The sequence below is a fragment of the Primulina eburnea genome, chromosome 14, assembly GCF_022965805.1.
Source record: "Primulina eburnea isolate SZY01 chromosome 14, ASM2296580v1, whole genome shotgun sequence".
In the NCBI taxonomy this organism is placed as follows: Eukaryota; Viridiplantae; Streptophyta; class Magnoliopsida; order Lamiales; family Gesneriaceae; genus Primulina; species Primulina eburnea.
Window position 1 is genome coordinate 3,869,447 of NC_133114.1, and position 19,906 is coordinate 3,889,352.

At 31.6% G+C, this 19,906-nt stretch overlaps 1 protein-coding gene across 1 annotated transcript; it reads left to right on the forward strand.

The window, feature by feature from the left end:
* Positions 1 to 18,781: 18,781 nt before the first annotated feature.
* On the forward strand, positions 18,782 to 19,327 carry LOC140811094 (uncharacterized). Its single transcript, XM_073168969.1, has 2 exons — positions 18,782 to 19,082; positions 19,167 to 19,327. Exons 1-2 carry the CDS (start codon positions 18,782 to 18,784, stop codon positions 19,325 to 19,327), a joined length of 462 nt encoding a protein of 153 aa, XP_073025070.1.
* The last annotated feature ends 579 nt before the right edge of the window (positions 19,328 to 19,906 follow it).

Sequence of the window (19,906 nt, forward strand, 5' to 3'; positions counted from 1 at the left end):
TTTGTTTATAAAGTATTACCTTTCATTGTAAGTGTAGACCAAGTCAGACGTATCTCACGAATATAAGTCAATAAGACCATTCAACATTAGACCTCCTCTTGAAAAGTTAGGAAGAGAAAGAGGGATTGAAGTGAGAAAATTATGAGAAAAAATGGTGCTTCAACAACATAGTAGTTTAATTTCAATGTATAATATAGATAAAATAAATTATCACATTAATAATTATTATTAACATTTATTTATATCAATATGCTTTAAATTTTATATACGTGGAATTTTTTTGTGAGTTTTATTAACATATAGTGGCCTAACAAGAGTAATGGTTGTATATTTATCTACTTAGGCTATGTTTGGTGTGTAGGATAAAATAACTAATTAGTTTGATGACAAAACTCAAGATAATATATAATGTTTTATGATAAAATATGTTTTGTTTGGTAAGATTTTAATGAGTACGATAATTTTACATTTTGTGTTGTTGAGACAAAATTACTCTAAACTAGCATTGATGACAATTCGGTATATAAAATGATATTTGTAGCTATGTTTTCAAAACCGTGTGTTCAGCTGTTAATAAATAACTATTTTATAAAATTTTAAATTATAAATTATGTATATATCTGACAATTTATTTTTTTTTAACAAAAATTAGTATGATTTTGCATTTTATCTCATTTTTAATATTGATTTCTAATTATTTTTTCTCAAATTTTTAATTTTATTTAGTTTCATCGTCAAATTATTTATGTAATGTATGTGAAAATAAATATATATATATATAAACCATCAAAAAATAGAGTTCAAATCACGAGATCTAAAATTCTAGATCTCACTTGTGGATTCTTTCGTGGGTAAATTTGTAATTTACATTATGTTTTAAGAAGTAGATTGTGAATCCTTCTAAAAGAAAAAGATGTCTTTTCAACCAAATAGATTTTTTTTACACGGGTTTCTTGATTAATTGGGCCCATATAAATGAGACAAACATGAATTTGACAATTTATCCTTTATTTATCACTCACACCAAACATACCTTTAAATGAATAGGTTATATGATATGTTGGTATGTTCATCTCGTGCAAAGTAAATTAAGGATTGTATATTATATACATGTCGAAATGAATTTTATTCTGCGTATAGACATATATCTCCTTTAAAATTCGGGAAAAATAACTAATAAATCCAATAATTTATAACATTAATACATACATCCTTATGTTTATATTTTTCTTCCATTTAACATCCAAAAATACAAGATGAATATAAATTTGATAGAGGAGTTTGTAATGTTTGAAATTATTGGATTTACATGCTAGTTTTCATGAACCTCGAGAGAGTAAATGTAACATTTAAATATGAGTAGGTCTCTTGTGAGACGTCTCACGAATCTTTATTTGTGAGACGGGTCAACTCTGTCGATATTCCCAATAAAAAGTAATTTCTTAACATAAAAAATAATCTTTTTTCATGAAAGAACCAAATAAGAGATATGTCTCACAAAATACGACCTATAAGACCGTTTCACACAAGTTTTTACCTTTAAATATAGTTGAATTTTTTTTGTAAATATAACCAACTTCAAAAGATGTGGTCATAATTATCACTTGTGCATTTTTCCAATTTACTTGTGGATAAATCTAGAAATTTGGTTGAGTTAAATATAAATACATATATAAAAATTTGAATTTTTAATACAAAATATATTACAATGAGTGTAATTAATTTATGTAAGATCAATCAAATCCCCTAATAATAATAATAATAATAATAATAATAATAATAATAATAACAATGGATTTTGGTGCACATAAAGGCCATTGATGATTGAACTAGTCCCCGCAGCACATTTGCCTCCTCTTTCTAAAACTACTATTTTATTATATTATAATATCGAAACGTAATTAATTTCTGTAAGGATCAATCAATATAATATCGAAACGTAATTAATTTCTGTAAGGATCAATCAAATCCCCTACATTTCGGCTTCACGTAAATATTAAAACAAAATATGTGCCAAAAAAAAAAAAACTAAGGGCAAATATTAATTTTAACAAATTTATCAATTTTCATTATCTATACATGTTTCAATCAAATCATACAAATAATTTGTTATAATTGGTTTGGTCAACCTTGCTCATATTTATAATAAAAAATAATAATATTTTATGAGTGATTCAAATAAAATATTCGTTTAACAAAATTGACATGTAATATCGTCTTACTGGAATTTTTGTGTTGATTTTATATGCTTAATTGTCATGATCGGACATAGAAAAAGTCATCATATAATTGCTATAAAAAAAGTTATCTTATAATTAACAGCTTTTTTATTGTTTTGAAATAAATTTAATTCCCACGAAACGTGGAGATATTTATATGACAAATTGTCAAGTTGACAAATCAAATTCCCTAATATTAATTTAAAGTAGAAGTAAATTTCTAGATTATACTAATAGATCGAACCCATTCCAGGTCTACAAATGCATTGAAAGCCGTACATTATTTTATTTTTAATTTTGTAGTTTTTCTTTCTGCAATTAGCGTAGACGTGACAGGTAAACAAATGATTAGCTAAATTAATCACAAGTTCAACTATCGTTTTATATTAAAATAAATCTTATAAAAAAATAGAGAAGATTTCTTTTGCGTTTGAAAAAATTGTTGGAGATTATTGGATTGGCAATTGGCATGAGTAATAATTGCTATTAATAGCCAGTCTCTTATAATAATTGAAACATCAATTTATAAATTTAAATGGCTAGATTATTGTTAGAGTAGGTCTCTTGTGAGACGATCTCACGAATCTACCCTACCGATATTTACGATAAAAAGTAATACTTTTCATGGATGATCCAAATAAGAGATCTGTCTCACAAAATATAACATGTGAAACCGTCTAACATAAGTTTTTGTCTTATTGTTATTGTTCGTATATTTTTTTAATGATGTATGGTACTAGAGTCCATATATATAATGTAAAAAGGTGAAGGGAATGGAATTTTGCTTGCCATCATAAATCAATAGATTGTTTCTGCTTCAGAACTCTACAAAAACACAACCACCAGTCAACATATCGCAATTTCAAAAATCGAAGTTGCATTTGGATTGATAAATTTAAAATGAAGAATTTTGTGCTTCAAATGATAATAAGCTCGGTTTTCTAGAGTTCAAAAAACAGTCCGGGTTTTTCGAGTATAGAGATATGAGCAGAGAGTTTTCCCACAATGGTTCAATAACTTTATAAGTTAAATATAAAATCAGAGTGGCTTCATAAATAGGGGTTTTATTGACATAAAAATTATGCAAGCATTTAATATTAATGAAATATTAATGTATTGGACTATATAATTAAAATCTCTTATAATTAGAACGAAGAGAATATTAAAGAGAGACACAAGCCATACATGCATGTTTACATTTTTGCTCGATATTTATTTATAATTTAAATGTATCTAAACTTTATATGTACTTTTCATAAAATTATACACTCTCCTAAAACTTTTCCTGTCGAAATTCTAACACTAACTAAAAATTTCATAATTTTTTTAATTATGTGAGAACTCGTAGCCATTGCTTTTTGTGCGTATTGAATAAACATCCGGATTAACACATTAACTTGCAAACTATATTAGTCAGATAAACCACATTGGGCAAGCCCTGTGTGACAAGATCGTCCAGGAAAATGTTAGTATGGAAAATCAAGCTCCTGACTAATTAGTCAAATAGTAAGTCTTTTATAAGATGGTTTCACGGATCTTTATTCGTGAGACGGATCAATGATATCCATTTTACATAAAAAGTAATATATTTCACGTAAAAAATAATATTTTTTCGTGGATGACCCATATAGAATATCCGTTTCACAAAATTGATCAGTGAGACCGTCTCATAGGAGTTTTTGTGTTAGTCAAATACTCACATATTTCACCAACTCAAACACCTCCAAATATAATAATTTCACAATATAGAGACACTGGATATGAATTAAATCAAGATATTTCAAATCTATTTGGCCATGCTTGGTGCCAATCATAAGAAAATGAAATCAACTTTCAAGTAATTTTATGAAATCCAAAGCCGTCAAGACAAATGCAATCTTAGATAATTTTGTTCACACCTGAATCAAACTGATTTTGGTTTGTGGATTTTTTTTAAAGAAAAATATTTATCTAATATCCTTTATTCACAATTTTTTATATTAAAAAAATGAGAACCATATTATACAATTCCTAATTCCAAATAATAATTAAGAACTAAAATATGTAAACAAAAGACCCCTAAAATAAATCTGTTTTAGAATGCTAGAAAAACAAAATCACAAATAGCTGAAGAACAAACCAGAATGAAATATGATGCTTATCATGTTTGAAACTAGCTAGAAAAATTCGATGGGTATCGACAGGGGAACACCATTCGTGTCACATGATGATACTCATGAAAATATATTATTTTTTATGTTTAAATATTATTTTTTATTAAAAATCCACTCATGAAAAAATATAATTTTTTATTTTTAAATATTACTTTTTAATAAAAATATAGTTAGAATTGATCTATATTTAAAATCTACGTGATCATCTCGCAAGATATCTATCTACACATATATGTAAATATTCTTCTACTGCTCTCAGTAGATTTGAGATATTATCTCGTAGTGAAGAAAATTGTGTTAGATAGGTTAAAGCTTCTTCTGGTGTGAAAGAAACCAAAACAAGATAAGCAAGCAGCGCATCTTCAAGATCCCAGCAGAAACAAATCACTCGTCTCAGCGGTCGCCAGCAATGATTTGATTCAGATTAATCAAGCTCTACTCGTAAAGAACCGCGCTCGTCGAACGACGAGATCCGTAGAACTGAAACCCCTTGAACTGGTTTTCATGGAGTGCACAAGTTGCCAACTGGCCATTTGCAGATTCAACCAGCAACAACTCATTCTTCAAAAACAAAAAAAGGCCAGATAACACAGTAAGGGCCGATAACAAACTGTTTCGTCCATGAATCTTTCACCCCGTATTCCTTCATCACCCAAATCTCGGTGTTGCACTGCCCTGTCATCAAGTTCGAATACCGAACCACCGAGAGGCTATATATCATTTAACTGTACGAAAAAAATGACACATATAAGAAAGAAGACTTCAACGGGAAGGAAATCAGAAAATTTACAAATTTCTCGATGGCCGGAGGTAATATTTGATTTGCTTCCGTATATTATTTATCATGTTTATATATGTGCAAAAACATGATTTTAAGGAAAAATTCTAACATTTGGTATCAGAACCGTAATATTCTGCCTTGAAAATATTTGTTTTTATTTTCTGAAAAATCGAATATCTTGAAATTTTGGGAAATGGATTTTCAGTTTTACGTAAGAAACTTGAAATTTAAAGATTGGACGTAATAATATTAAGAAACTTACCTTAGAATTGTGTTCTCGGTTGCACCTTGAAGGCTTGAAAATTAATAAATAAAATTTCTGAATCTGGAAATGAAACGATAAAATTTTGAGAGCACAACTTTCGGGAGGAGAAATTGCAAGAGAATGCTTTGAAGATGAAGTGCATGCAATTCATTCTAATTCAATCAATTGCAGTGCAATAACGTCTACTCATTTAATATATGAAGCATACACATTAAAATAAATAACGTGTATGTATATAATATTTGGTTAAATAATTTCTACACATTAAAATAATTCCAAGTTCGATGTAATTTCTAATACATGTTTAGAAATTATTTTTGCATATTAGATATAATGTCAAATATTATGGATAAGTGTTTGATGTGTACATGCAAATTTAATATTATGTTTGCATTTATTTTTGAAATTTAAAATACAAATAATGTTGAAAAATAATTGATACATCAATATTCACATTATGTTCATATTAAATTTATTAAGTTGTTTATAATTTGAAATGAACATATCAAGTAAGATGTGAATATAATATTATAAAATAAAATATTTCAGATGTTCACAAATGAACAAATAATCCACACTTTATCACTACTCTGATAAAAGAGAAAAACTGATGAGGAGCCCACATTTTCACGTAAATGTAATCCTCACTTTATCACTACTCTGATTGAAGATAAAAACTGATGAGAAACGTATTTGTTCATATTAAGTAAAAATGTGAATATAAAGTTATTTAATAAAAAAAATTGGCTTATAAAGATTCACATAAATGTGGATAATTAAATTGAATAATAATTATAAGGCGACGTAAGAAAACATGATCGGAGAGAGTTCTTCATAGTTCGGTTTAAACTGCCTTGATTTGTCACTGGTCTCCTTGAAGAATGTTGCTCTGACTAAGTTAGTTATTTAAAGGGCCTTAGCACTACCTATCTTTCCTGGGAGCACTCTTGGAAAATTATGATTATGTTACTAAATATTTATTCTATAAAGTATTAAAGTAAAGCCAAAATTTTGTCCCGTGAACCACATAATTTTAAATAATTGAGGAATAGCCACAACATGCTTAATTATGAAAAATTGTGCATTAATTGGTTTGAATCACATAATGGACATCAATTGTAATTAATTATATAAACATAATAAATGTTACCCCATATGGATTTTTATTATATTTATATAACTAATTAGGTTAAAATATCAAATTATATTTTTCTTAATTTACCCACAGGAGTTAAGGAAAATATATTTTGATAGTTTTATCATAAAGTTACAGAAAAATCTTATTGAATTAAAATTTTAGCCCACATGCAAATTTTATGTCACTAGATTTTTAAAACATGAATTATATTAGTAAAACATGGTATTGTCTCAAAATTTTAAGCATATGATATTTTTTGCAATTATGCAACCTGCAAGTTTTTCTGATATGAAATGTGACATTCCCGAACTAAAGGGCGATAATTATAAAATATGGAAAGAAAGAATTCTTCTTAAATTGGGGTGGATGGATATTGATTATGTTATACGAAAAGACGAATCATCTGCTATTAAGACCAAAATCTATGCTGGTATGCGTGGTTCTGTCGATCAGTATAATAATGTCAGAGAATTACTGAAGGCTATTGATGAACAATTCAGTCTTCAGATAAGGCACTTGCCATCACCCTAATTATGAAATTTTCTTCATTAAGTCTCACCGGTGTGAGGTGTGCGGAGCACATCATGAAGATACGGGACATAGCGGCTCGGCTCAAAACACTTGAAGTGGAAATATCTGAGACTTTTCTTGTGCACTACATTTTATGCAGTATTCCACAACAGTATAGGCCCTTCAAAATTTCCTATAACACACATAAGGATAAATGGTCAATTAATGAATTATTGACCATGTGTGTTCAAGAGGAAGGAAGGTTGTTGATGGAAACAAGTGATAATGTATTTATGACAACACAAGGAAATTATAAGAAGCAAGCCAAAGTCAAGGGAAAAAGGAAAAGAATAATTCCACCCCAACCCAACATCAAGAAAGAATCCAAGTGTTGCTTCTGTAAAAAGATGAGACACATGAAGAAGGATTACAATAAATTTAAGGATTGACTTGAAAATAAAGGTACTCCTACTTCATTTGTCTGTTATCAATCTAATATGGTTGATATGATTTATAACACATGGTGGATTGATTCTGGTTCTACAATTCATGTTACAAATACCTTACAGGGTATGTAAAGCCTAAGGAAACCTCAAGGAAATGAGCGGAGCATCTATTCAGGAAACAAGATGTCTTCGCATGTGGAGGCTATTGGGACTTGCTGCCTTATATTGGATAGTTGTTTTATTTTAAAATTGGAAAAGACATTTTATGTTTCTAGTTTTTCTAGGAATTTAATTTCAGTTTCAAAACTTGTACCTCTTAGTTATTCCTTTCAATTTTTGGACAAATCAATAAATTTGTTTTATAAATCAAATCTTATTGGAAATTGTACAATGATTGATGGTCTTTTCTATATTTCTTTTCAAAATAATAACACCACTATGCATGTTCAAGGAGGTACTAAAATATGAGTTATAAATGAAGATTCCTCTATACTATAGCATCGGAGATTGGGACACATATCCATAGAGCGAATTAAAAGATTAGTAAATGATGGAGTACTCAGTACTTTTGATTTTACTAATTTTGAGACTTGTTTGGACTGCATTAAGGGAAATCAGAATAATAAGTCTAAAAAGGTGCCAAGAGGAGTACATAAATATTAGGAATCATACATTCAGATATTTGTTCTCCAGATATGGACATGCAAAGTCCGAAATACTTAATCTCTTTCATTGATGATAACTCACGATATATGTATATCTACATGCTTCATAACAAAAACGATGCACTTGAAGCCTTTAAATTTTTTAAGGCCGAAGTGGAGAAGCAATGTGATAAACAAATTAAGATCATGAGAAGTGATAGAGGTGGATAATAGTATGGTAGATATACTAAGAATGGACAAGTATCTGGTCCGTTTGCGAAGTTTCTCCAAGAACATGAGATTGTTGCCCAATATACTATGCCTGGTTCTCCAGACCAAAATGGCGTAGCTGAAAGGAGAAACAGAACATTATTTGACATGGTGAGGAACATGTTTAGTAGCTCCAAACTTCCTAAAGCCTTGTGGACTGAAGCTCTTAAGGCATCTGTGTATATATTAAACCGAGTTCCAACTAAGGCTTTCTCAAAGACGCCATTTGAGTTATTAAAAGGTTGGAAACCGAGTTTGCAACATATACGCGTTTGAGGTTGTCCTTTTGAAATAAGAGTTTACAACCCACATGAAAAGAAACTGGTTCCAAGAACTATAAGTGGATATTTCATTGGGTATGCCGAAAAATCAAAAGGGTACAGATTCTATTATCCATCTCACAACAATAGAATTGTCGAATCAAGAAATGCAAAATTTCTTGAAAATGACTTGATTAGTGGGAGTGATCTTGACATAGTTTTTTTAGAATAATCACATTAATGCACAATCCTCTTATTCAAATGACAGATTTGTCGTTATTCACACCCCTCAAGACCAAATGGGTGTTAGACAACCAGTTACTGAAGTTCCACAAATCTCTGATGAAAATCCAGTAGATCAAGTTGTTAATGAAGAACAACAAGAAATTGATCAACCAAACAACCTTTGAAGATCTACTAGAATAAGAAGATCAGCAATATCTTGTGATTATGTTGTGTATTTACAAGAATCAGACTTTAACATCGGAGCCTAAAATGATCCTGAAACGTTTTCACAAGCCTTGAGTTGTAATGAGTCAACACTATAGTTTAATGCTATGAAAGAAGAGATGAATTCTATGGCAGTTAATGTAGTATGGGATTTGTTCAGTTGCGTGATTGTGTAAAAACCATTGGATGTAAATGGGTCTTCAAAACAAATAAAGACTCATTACGCAATATTGAAAGATATAAAACAAGACTCATTGCTAAAGGATTCACTCAGCAAGAAGGAATCGATTATAAGGAGACTTTTTCTCCTGTATCTCAAAAAGATTCTATTCGTGTCATTCTAGCAATGGTTGCACATTTTGAGTTAGATTTGCAACAAATGGGCGTGAAACAACTTTTCTCGATAGAGAACTAGAGGAAGATGTTTATATGAAACAACCCGAAGGATTCTTCTCTAATAATGGTGAGCAATTGGTTTGTAAGCTTAAGAAATTTATATATGGATTGAAACAAGCTTCCCGTCAATGGTATTTAAAATTTCATGATGTTATCTCTTCATTCGGATTCGTTGAGAACCCATGGATAAATGTATTTACCAGAAGGTCAATGGGAGCAAGATTTGTTTCCTTGTTCTATATGTGGAGGATAGATTATTTGCAACCAATGATAAGTGTCTGTTATATGAGGGGAAATAATTTCTCTCTAAACACTTTGATATGAAGGATATGGGGGATGCATCTTATGTCACTGGAATTAAGATACATAGAGACAGAATTCGAGGTATTCTAGGTCAGTCTCAAGAAACATATATCAACAAATTTTTAGAGAGATATAGGATGAAAAATTGTGCACCAAGTACAGCACCCGTTGTGAAAGACGATAAATTCAATTTGAGCTTATGCCCAAAGAATGATCTAGAGCAGGAACAAACGAAAAACATTCATTATATTTCTGCTGTTGGAAGCTTGATGTATGCTCAGGTTTGTACTAGACCTGACATTGCATTTATTGTTGAGATGTTGGGAATATATCAGAGTAATCCAAGTTTAGATCAGTGGAAAGCTGGAAAGAAAGTCATGAGGTACATTCAAGGGACCAAAGATTATATGCTTATGTTCAGACAAACTGAAGTAATTGGCTACTCTTATTCAGACTACGCTGGCTGCATTGATTCACGAAAATCCACTTCAGGATATATTTTCATACTAGCTGGAGGAGCTATATCTTGGAGGAGTGCAAAGAAGACATTGACTGCTACTTCCACTATGGAAGCTGAGTTCGTAGCTTGTTTTGAGGCAACCTCTCATGGTGTATGGTTGAAGAGTTTCATTTTCGAGGCTTAGAATCATGGATTCTATATCTAGGTCATTAAGAATACCCGAGCGGAAAAATATGTCCGCCCGAGCGCCCAACAAGTTAAGAAAACGTGTTTTGGTGTTTGGGAAGGCATAAAATCGAATGGGGTCATCTTTTTACTCATTTTTCTTCTCCTTCTTTTCTCTCCATTGGTTTAGAGCTAGGGTTCCTCATTTTCCTTCAATCCAATTTCTTCCAAGACATTAATCTTTGATTGAAGCCTTAATCTTTACTTGGAGATTAGAATTTCTTCTCCTCAAGAGTTTAGAAGCAAGGTAAGAAAGCTTATTTCCTTAGGTTAGTGATTGAAGGGAAAACAATATGGTTGTTTTGTTTGAGTGTTGAGGTAAAGTTGTTAATATAATGATTGATGGAATTATTATTGTTATTGTGTTGTAGGATTATTGTCAAGGTGTTAAGATTATCAAATCTTCAAGTAGTTGTAAGTAGATTCTTCCTTTGAATGCATCTCATGAGATATGCATATGATAAATGAAGATTTAATTGATTTTAGCTCCTTTAAATCATTGATTATGTATATTGTATGTATTGATATTTTGAAAAGAAATAGAATTGAAAGTAAGGGCAAAGTAAAGGAGCCAACCCTTTAGTACGCATGCCACGTGTTTGATAAAATTATTCAATGAATGTTTTTATGGCATATTATGATTAAGAAATGATACGGATTCCTTCTTTACACAATTGTTGGGATTTGAGTTTTCTTGAATATCCAATTTGCAGATCTTGATTCGAAATAGTATTGAATTAATTATGAATTTTGAACAGAAACTACTTTGTTTTGAAAGATGATCAAAGTTCTTGAGTTATAGTAGAATTCATAGGTTCAAGACTTCTCACATACACATTTCGATCTTCTTTTGGTAATATTTGAAAGGTATGTTACGGTCGGTAACATACAAGGTAAAAGTATCATTTTTATTTTGAATTGAAAATTCTATGACTCGATGAATTATTTGTGATTTGATGATGATTGTTGTATTGAGATGAGCTTATTATGCTATTGAAATGATGATATTGATTTGCATCATTACATTGCATATTGAGCCACTTGTCTATTCAGATTTGATATGGCGGAGGTCGCCTTGATTTATTGATTTGTTGGACGTATGAGGTTATAGTTGAATTGGCATAGTGTATGCGGAGGTCGCTGCTATGGCCTGAACACTCTCTATAGGCGCACCATAGTCCTGGGATGGTAGAACACAGCACACCACCCTGAGCGGATGAGTCGATGGATGTTGCTGGGTGATTCTATTCCCTTGGGTACCCTCTGACCAGATGATTCACTTGATCTTGAGATTTATTGATAGCCCACAGCTTCTGATCATGCATTGCATTATATTGCATCTTTATGAATTTTATATGAGATATTTGAAATTTTAATTCTCATATGTTATTGATTGTATCATACTGGGTTTATACTCACCGACACGTCAGCTACCTCATGTTTTCATGTGCTTGACGGTAGGTGAGGCTAGGCATGGGATACCAGAGTCCAGCTCCAGGCGAGGAGATACGAGTTAGAGTGGGATTCTTGGGTCTTAGGAGCTATGTGATGATGTTTGGATTTCTTTGGTTCACTACTTTTTGTTGGCATGTTGAAAATTATATTTCCAACATTTGAGACATTTAAATTATTCTGACAATGTTTATGTGGATTTGTGAACCACAAATTATGTATTTTACTCAATCATTTAGTTTGTTACAATTATAATCATTAGTATTAGATATCGGACCCTGGGCGCCACATTTGTGACAATTCAGCAGCTGCTTTTATGGCTAAAAATAACAAAAATGGTAGTCGAAGCAAGCACATCGAGATTAAGTATTTAGCCATACGAGAACATGTTAAAGATAAGAAGTTACTTATAGAGCACATTAGCACTGAATTGATGATTGCATATCTTTTGACTAAAGGCATGCCACCATTGAAATTCAAAGATCATACAGAAAAAATGAGACTTGGTTCTTTTATGTAATTTTGTTATAAGGACAAAGTTAATGAAACTATGATGTGATATTTTCTCATATTTGTTGTGTACACATTCATTGATTTGAGAAATTTCAATAAAGTTGGACCTCGAATAAACATAAGGTTTATTCATTAAGTTATAAAGTTTTGAGATACATAATGCATTGTAATACATGGAAGATAATACTCGCTTTTAAAGGACATATCGCCACGATTCATGTATTTTGTTTTCTCCTATGGTAAATGAGATATGTGTCAAGTGGGAGAACGTAGGAAAAAAATGTCACATATAGTATAGGAAATGACGACGACCATTGCTTACAACTTTTGATAAAACATGCGTACGCAGCATCAACTTTAGAAATTAAGATGCGTACACGCTTCTTCTTTTGACTCTCGGCTCCCGATACACTCATTGATGGTATGAGAAACGCCTATAAATAACAGTGATTGAGGTCCCTAAGCACACATCTTATAAGAAAAATATACACCATCTATAGAGAGTGTGAAGTGCTTAGAAGGCTTCAACTGGAAAGAAATCATAAAATTTACAAATTTCTGGATGACCAGAGGTAATACTTGATTCGCTTCCGCATATTATTTATCATGTTTATATATGTGCAGAAACACGATTTTAAGGAAAAACTCTAACATTAACTCCATTAACTTCAGATCTCTTTCAAATGGAAAGAAATTATCATGGAAGTCTAGATGTCGAAAAGTGTGTGTGCTCACGTTGAAACAAAGAATTCTTGAAGAAGTATTGGGGGCGATGACTGCCAGTGAAACGCGCCATTATAGAAGATCTCGTAACCAGGTAAATAACCACCAGGAGGCACTTTTACATCATGAATTTGCTTCGTCCACGAATCGGTGGCTGAATTGTACATGTCAATCCTTATGCTAATCATCCCCGGACGGTGCCAGAATTCTTCGTACTGCTTCTTTCCCATATCCGATATCTGGATAACCTTGTAAGCACCAGTAGCTGGGTCAAACCCAAATCCATATTATAAAATTTATATAATCGAAAATACAATTTTTTTCTTATTTTTTGATAAATACATGTGCATGGTTTTTTTTCTTGGAATATGTGGTTTTTATTTCATCAATATGTTACAAGTTTTTCAATATTAAATATTTTTACACCACCAGCATATAATATAGTATCATACCCAAAACATTTGATCTTGTACATTTATTTCCAGAAACTTTTTAATAAAAAAAATTAATAGTGTTGTAGAAAGGCAAGTTTAAAAATAAGTTTGAATGTGATTCGACAATTGGTTTGAAAACCTCTAAATTACTAATATTATAAGTTTATTTTTATTTTTTTGGATAAAAATTAACCTCTGAGTAATCTAAAATTTAATGTTTATTTTTAAATAATAAAAAAAACTCTAAAAGAACCCACCCAAGTATTCTTTAACCGGATTCTTGATATCTAAGATTTGTGGATCTATTCTTAAATTTGGTATGTTTACGCTATTTTAAACCAATTGACTGAGTTAATACTTAATATAAATAAAATTATAGTGAAATTAAACTAATATTTCCTCTTCTTTTTTTAGCATGAAAACCATAATAAATTTACCATTCATCAAATCTAGAATTACAACTGTTTCTCAAAATAAAAGTTGCCACCGACATATAAACATCTTTAACAAAATACATCGGAATAGCTTCGGCAATCAAATCTGCGATGGTAAAAAAAGCAAGATGCTCAACTACTTAAACCACTGAAAGAGCTGTTTTCACAATCCCTTTCGTTTGAAATTATATCTTTTAAACTAATCAAACTCTCCTCGTAAATTACTGCACTCATCGAATCACAGGATCCATAAATCTCAAATTCTTGTAACTTGTTTCCATGGATTGGACAAGCTGCCAGTTGACCCTTGTAGTTTTCACATACCAACCACTCGCTTTTCAGAAACAAATGGGGCCTAGTAACTGGGAAGGCGCGAATAAAAAAGTGTGGAGTCCATGATTCCTTCTTCCCATATTCCTTCATCACCCAGATCACAATCTCACTTGTCACTCCAGCAAATATTGAATAATCACAAAAAACAATTGCGAGGCAACCATCTAACTCCATCAGCTCCGAGGCACCGTCAGGTGGATAGAAGTTACCTTGGAAATCTAAATGTTGAAAATCCTCTGAGCTCATGTCGAAACATAGAACGAACGAATGATCATGAAGATCATATGTGATGGCAAACCAGTGAATAGCACCTTTAAAGAAGAGTCCAACGCTAAGTGATTCAACGAAATCAGGCACTTTTGCTTCGATTTGCTCCCAAGAATTGGAGGCTGAATCGTACAAATCAACCCGGATGTAATGTAAGTCATGCTCATCCGATATCTGTATAACCTTGTAAACACCACCGATTTGGTCAAACCCAAATCCGTATCCTAAGGGACGGGCCGTATGATTCTCCGGAAATTTTAGAGGGGGCAACAGCTTGAATTCCCGCAATGCCGGATTACACAAGAAAACAATCCTTCAAGAGCTATGCAGACAAGACCATTGCATGGACCATGAATTGGGAAATTTGAGAGATTATACGAAGGGATGTGCAAATCTTCCGAAATTGGGATATACAGATCGGGTGAGACCGATAATTCGGGGAAATCAGGATCGTGAAAAGAGAGCAGCTGACTTTCCCCACTGTGTGGTAACATAACATGATTTGGTATACGTTTCACGAGCAGGACACTATGTTTCCTACCGCATTTCAGGTGCCTATCGACGAACAAAGGGCTTCTGATCAAATCTCGCCAAGTTTTAGAAACACACCTGAATTTTAATATAGACTTCAATGGGAGAAGTATCAAAACTTCAATGAGCACATCCATCGGTAGCCGTGGTTCTTCCATTGTTATGAAGGAATCACTAGTTTGTATTACTTGCTTAATCTTGTACATTACATCAGTGGAATTTATAGGCCTCAACAAATTCTGATTAAGGTGCACGATTATCAAAGGAGACTGCATTCATTTTGCTTTAAAGAAAAGCAGATTCGCTTGATATTCAACTTCATCGATTGGGATAAGAATGAGTTGTAGCCTCAACTCTTGGAAGTTAAAGAACCGTGACTTTTAGGTTTCTCTTTTGATTTATCTTGAAAAAATTAATTGATGGAACACTTCTCGAGTAAGATCTCATGTTCAGTGTCTCGTGAATATAGAACATATGATTAATAGAAACCTTGTTCGACCCTGTCCGATTTCAAATTAATCGAACTCAATTATTATTATTATTATTATTATTATTGTTATTATTATTATTATTATAATATTATTACTATATTATATATTATAATTAGTCCCTAATAAATGGACTAGGGTCGAACAAGGTTTCTATTAATAATCATATGTTCTTTATTATTATTATTATTATTATTATTATTATTATTATTATTAGTAATTCTCCCAAAAATGGACTAAACATAGTAGTACTAATAATAATAATAATAATAATAATAATAATAATAATAATAATAATAATAATAATAAATAATTCTCATCAATCTTCGTTCAAATATATATGTCAATTAATTCTAGAGTGAAATCAAATAAAGAATTATTAGAATAATTATTTTGTGTATTTTTTTTAGAGTGGGTATAATGTGAGAGTCTCACGGATCTTAATCTGTGAGACGGGTCAACCCTATCCATATTCACAATAAAAAATAATATTATTAGCATAAAAAATAATACTTTTTCGTGGATGACCCAAATAAAAGATTCGTCTCACAAATAAAACTCGTGAGACCGTCTCACACGAGTTTTTGTTTTTTTTAATGGTGAAAATTTTGTAATTTATTGAAAAAGAGAAATGTCTTTAATTACAAGATTAATCAGCCAAAAAGGAAAATTATTTTATCTTTTTATAAAAAAAAATTTATTTTATATAATTTTATGTATTATATATACTTACAATAGGTTCGACCCTGTCTGATCTCAAATCATGGCCATGCGGCTGCCATCCATCCATGCTGGATTTACTTGCACGAAAATTTAAGAAAAAAAAATTAGCCACAGCTGCAACCACTGGCACACCACCAACCACAGCTGTAGCACAACCCCCACCGCCAAAACGCGTAGCCAACTTTGCACCATGAAAATCCTTGTAGAAACCTAACGAGAACAAGCAGACACAGACAGACACCATCTGATATTGTCTTTTATATATCTTGTATAATATTCGAGACAAGTTATAAAGAGTGCACAAAAATAAGGAAAAACTGTAATTTTAGTCTGGTACTAAATTGACATGTATTGGATTTTAGTTATGTAACTTATCAAAGTTTGATTTTCGTACAATAATTTAGAATTTTTTTAGTTTTGATTTTTTTTTCTCGAAACTACTAAATTTATCGAATATAGTTTATTTGACATTAATTCTCTCATACACATCATATATGACGATAATAAAACTCATATTATATACATTAAAATTCATTTGAACAAAAACAAAAACAAAAACAAAAACAAAATGACCTCAAATAGAAAAATACTTCAAAATGAGAGGAAAAAAGTTTGTCGTTACATTTTAATTTTGTTTAGGTATATTTTAAGGTGTGTAATATAAGTTGTATTCTCGTTACATGAACCACGTGGAAGAACATCACTATGTCAAATAAGTAATATATGGTGAATTTAGTGTTTTGGTAAAAAAAAAAGACCAAAACAAAAACAAAATCTAAGTTACTTGATGAAAAACAAACCTTGACAAATTACGATACTAAAACTCAAAACAGAACAATTTATAAGACTAAAATTGTAATTTTCTCCCAAAATAGCATTAGTTTTCTTGAAAAGATTAGATAACAATAAATTAATAAAATTATAATAAAATTTGAAATCCAAATATTACTTTTTTAAATATAGGATTCAGAACCATGATAATTTAAAATAAAAAGATAAAATTTAAGAAAATTAATTAAGTTGTGGAGTAAATAAAATCCAAATTTTCATAAAAATATTACATCTATTAAATATTTAATAAAATAAATTAAGTTGTGGCAAAAAAAATTCAAATTTTCTATTAAAATATTACATTTAGTCGATATTTACATTAATAAACTTAGAATGCCGGTTTCTTAAATGATGACAACCATCTCCTTTGAATTAATTTTTAGGATCAAGTGAGGTCACATCTATAATCTTAACAAGACTTATTTGGACATTTAGTCCTTAATAATAATTGTTAGACTTAACTTTATTGTGGTGATAAGTATTAAAACCAGTAGGAATAATATCAACCAGAAGATTATGCAAAACAGTAGCTTTTGAGTTGCTCTATTAGAAGCAGTATTTTAGTTAATACTCAACGGCTTAGCAGAACTTAGTTCTACTGGATCAGCACTTAACGGCTTTCTACTTGATTGTTTCAATCCTAATTGTTACCGTTATCTTATCTAGTACCAAGCATTTATTGCACCATTAAATGCTATACTAAGTCATTTAATGCGCTTTACAGATTTTAGTATAAAATAAGACTGATTGTTCTGTAGCTCTTATGCAGAAACCTATTTCGGTATTAAAGCTGATTGTATCAGAGGACATGAGACAATCTCTGATTATAGACGTTGAACTCAAGTTACCTATATATATGGATCAAAATCATTTAGGTAAACACGCTGATCATTCTTATCTATCCAACGATACATTGAGCAACCGCGAAATTTCCATTATCTTCAAAAGCTCAAACCTGCAGAAAAGCAGTACACGCATCATATTTTACATATGATCTTTGGAGATCATTTTGTACTGTTGTTTCTTCATCTCTTCAAGCCAAACTTTATAATATTGTGTAGAAGAGTTTGTAAACTGGAAAGAGTCTTTTCCAGAACATTGCTATTTTTGAACTAGTGTATTGAGTTACTAAGAGTTTCAGTAGGCAATAGATAAGCCCTGTTGAAGTGGGTGTCTACAAGTGTGTACTGCAAAACCAAAGTCTTTTAGTGATACCTTCTGAAAACAGAAGAAGGGGAGACGTAGAAGATTTTATCTTCGAACTTCCAGAAACAACTACTGTGTTACTACCTACTGCTATTACTGTCTTTCACCTTCCTCCATCAGATTGTTTCCGCACTTTCAATTGTGATCTGCTGGACGTACTATTGAACAAGAACAACTACAATCTCTAACAGGATTTTAGCACCCTTTGCATAAATTATCATCAAAGGAGAAGAGTTTATTCACCACACCTCCCTCTAAACTCTACATCGATCCCCAAAAAGTGGTATCAGAGCAGATTTCTCTTGTAATGAAAATTTGCAACAGTAATGGCACATTTTAGCAAAGTTCCCATGTTCTCAAAAGAAGATTTTGATGATTGGAAGATTCGTATGCAAGCTCACCTTACAGCGCAGGATGATGACATGTGGTATGTCATAACAGATGGTCCATTAAAGATATTAAAGCCTAATATAGCTGTTGCTGTTACTGATGGTGCGCCACAAATGGTTGAAAAACCAAGAAACGAATGGACCGGCGAAGATAAGAAGAAGGCTAATCTTGACAATGTTGCGAAGGACATTCTTTATAAGACTCTTGATAAAAACACTTTTAGCAAAATCAAGATGTGTTCTACCGCAAAAGAAATCTGGGAGAAGCTCTTTCAGATTTGTGAAGGAAATGAGCAGACAAAAGAAAATAAACTGTCTGTAGCAATGCAGAAGTTTGAAAATCTAAAGATGAAGGCTGGTGAGACTCTAAATGAGTTCGATCAGCGTTTCAGCAGCCTGGTTAATGAAATCGCTGCCCTTGGAAAAGAGCATAGCAACAGAGAGATAGCACTCAAGGTGATGAGAGCTTTACCTAGGGAATGAGATGTCAAAACAATGGCCATGAGAGTCTCTAAAGACTTGAACGAGTTGGAGTTACACGACTTGTTTGCTGATTTAAAGGCCTATGAGTTCGAGCTAGAAGTGAGAAGTGGAGAAGAGCCCTCAACAAATCTGCCAACCAAGGCCCTTGCTGCTACTACTGATATTACCTCTACTGTTGCTGCTACAATCATCTCACAAGAAGCACCTGCTACTATTACTGAGAGTACTTCTGAAAAGACTGCTGAAATGATCAGCAATGAAGCTATGTCCTTATTTGTGAAAAAGTTCTCCAGGTTCATGAAGAAAAATCACCGAGCCTATCAAAACCCTAATCGCAACTTCACGAAGGATTTACCATCTGGTGATATGGCGTGCTTCAACTGTGGAAAGATTGGTCACTTTATTGATGACTGTCCAAAGCCCAAGAAAGATGACCAGAAGAAGAAAGAGTATAAAAGGAATGACAAAAAGTTCAGAAAAGACCGCAAAACGATGATTGCTGAAGAAAGCAAATCTAAATGGGCGGATTCCAGTTCTGAGTCATCTGACTCAGAACGTCATTCTAGTGAAAGTGATGCA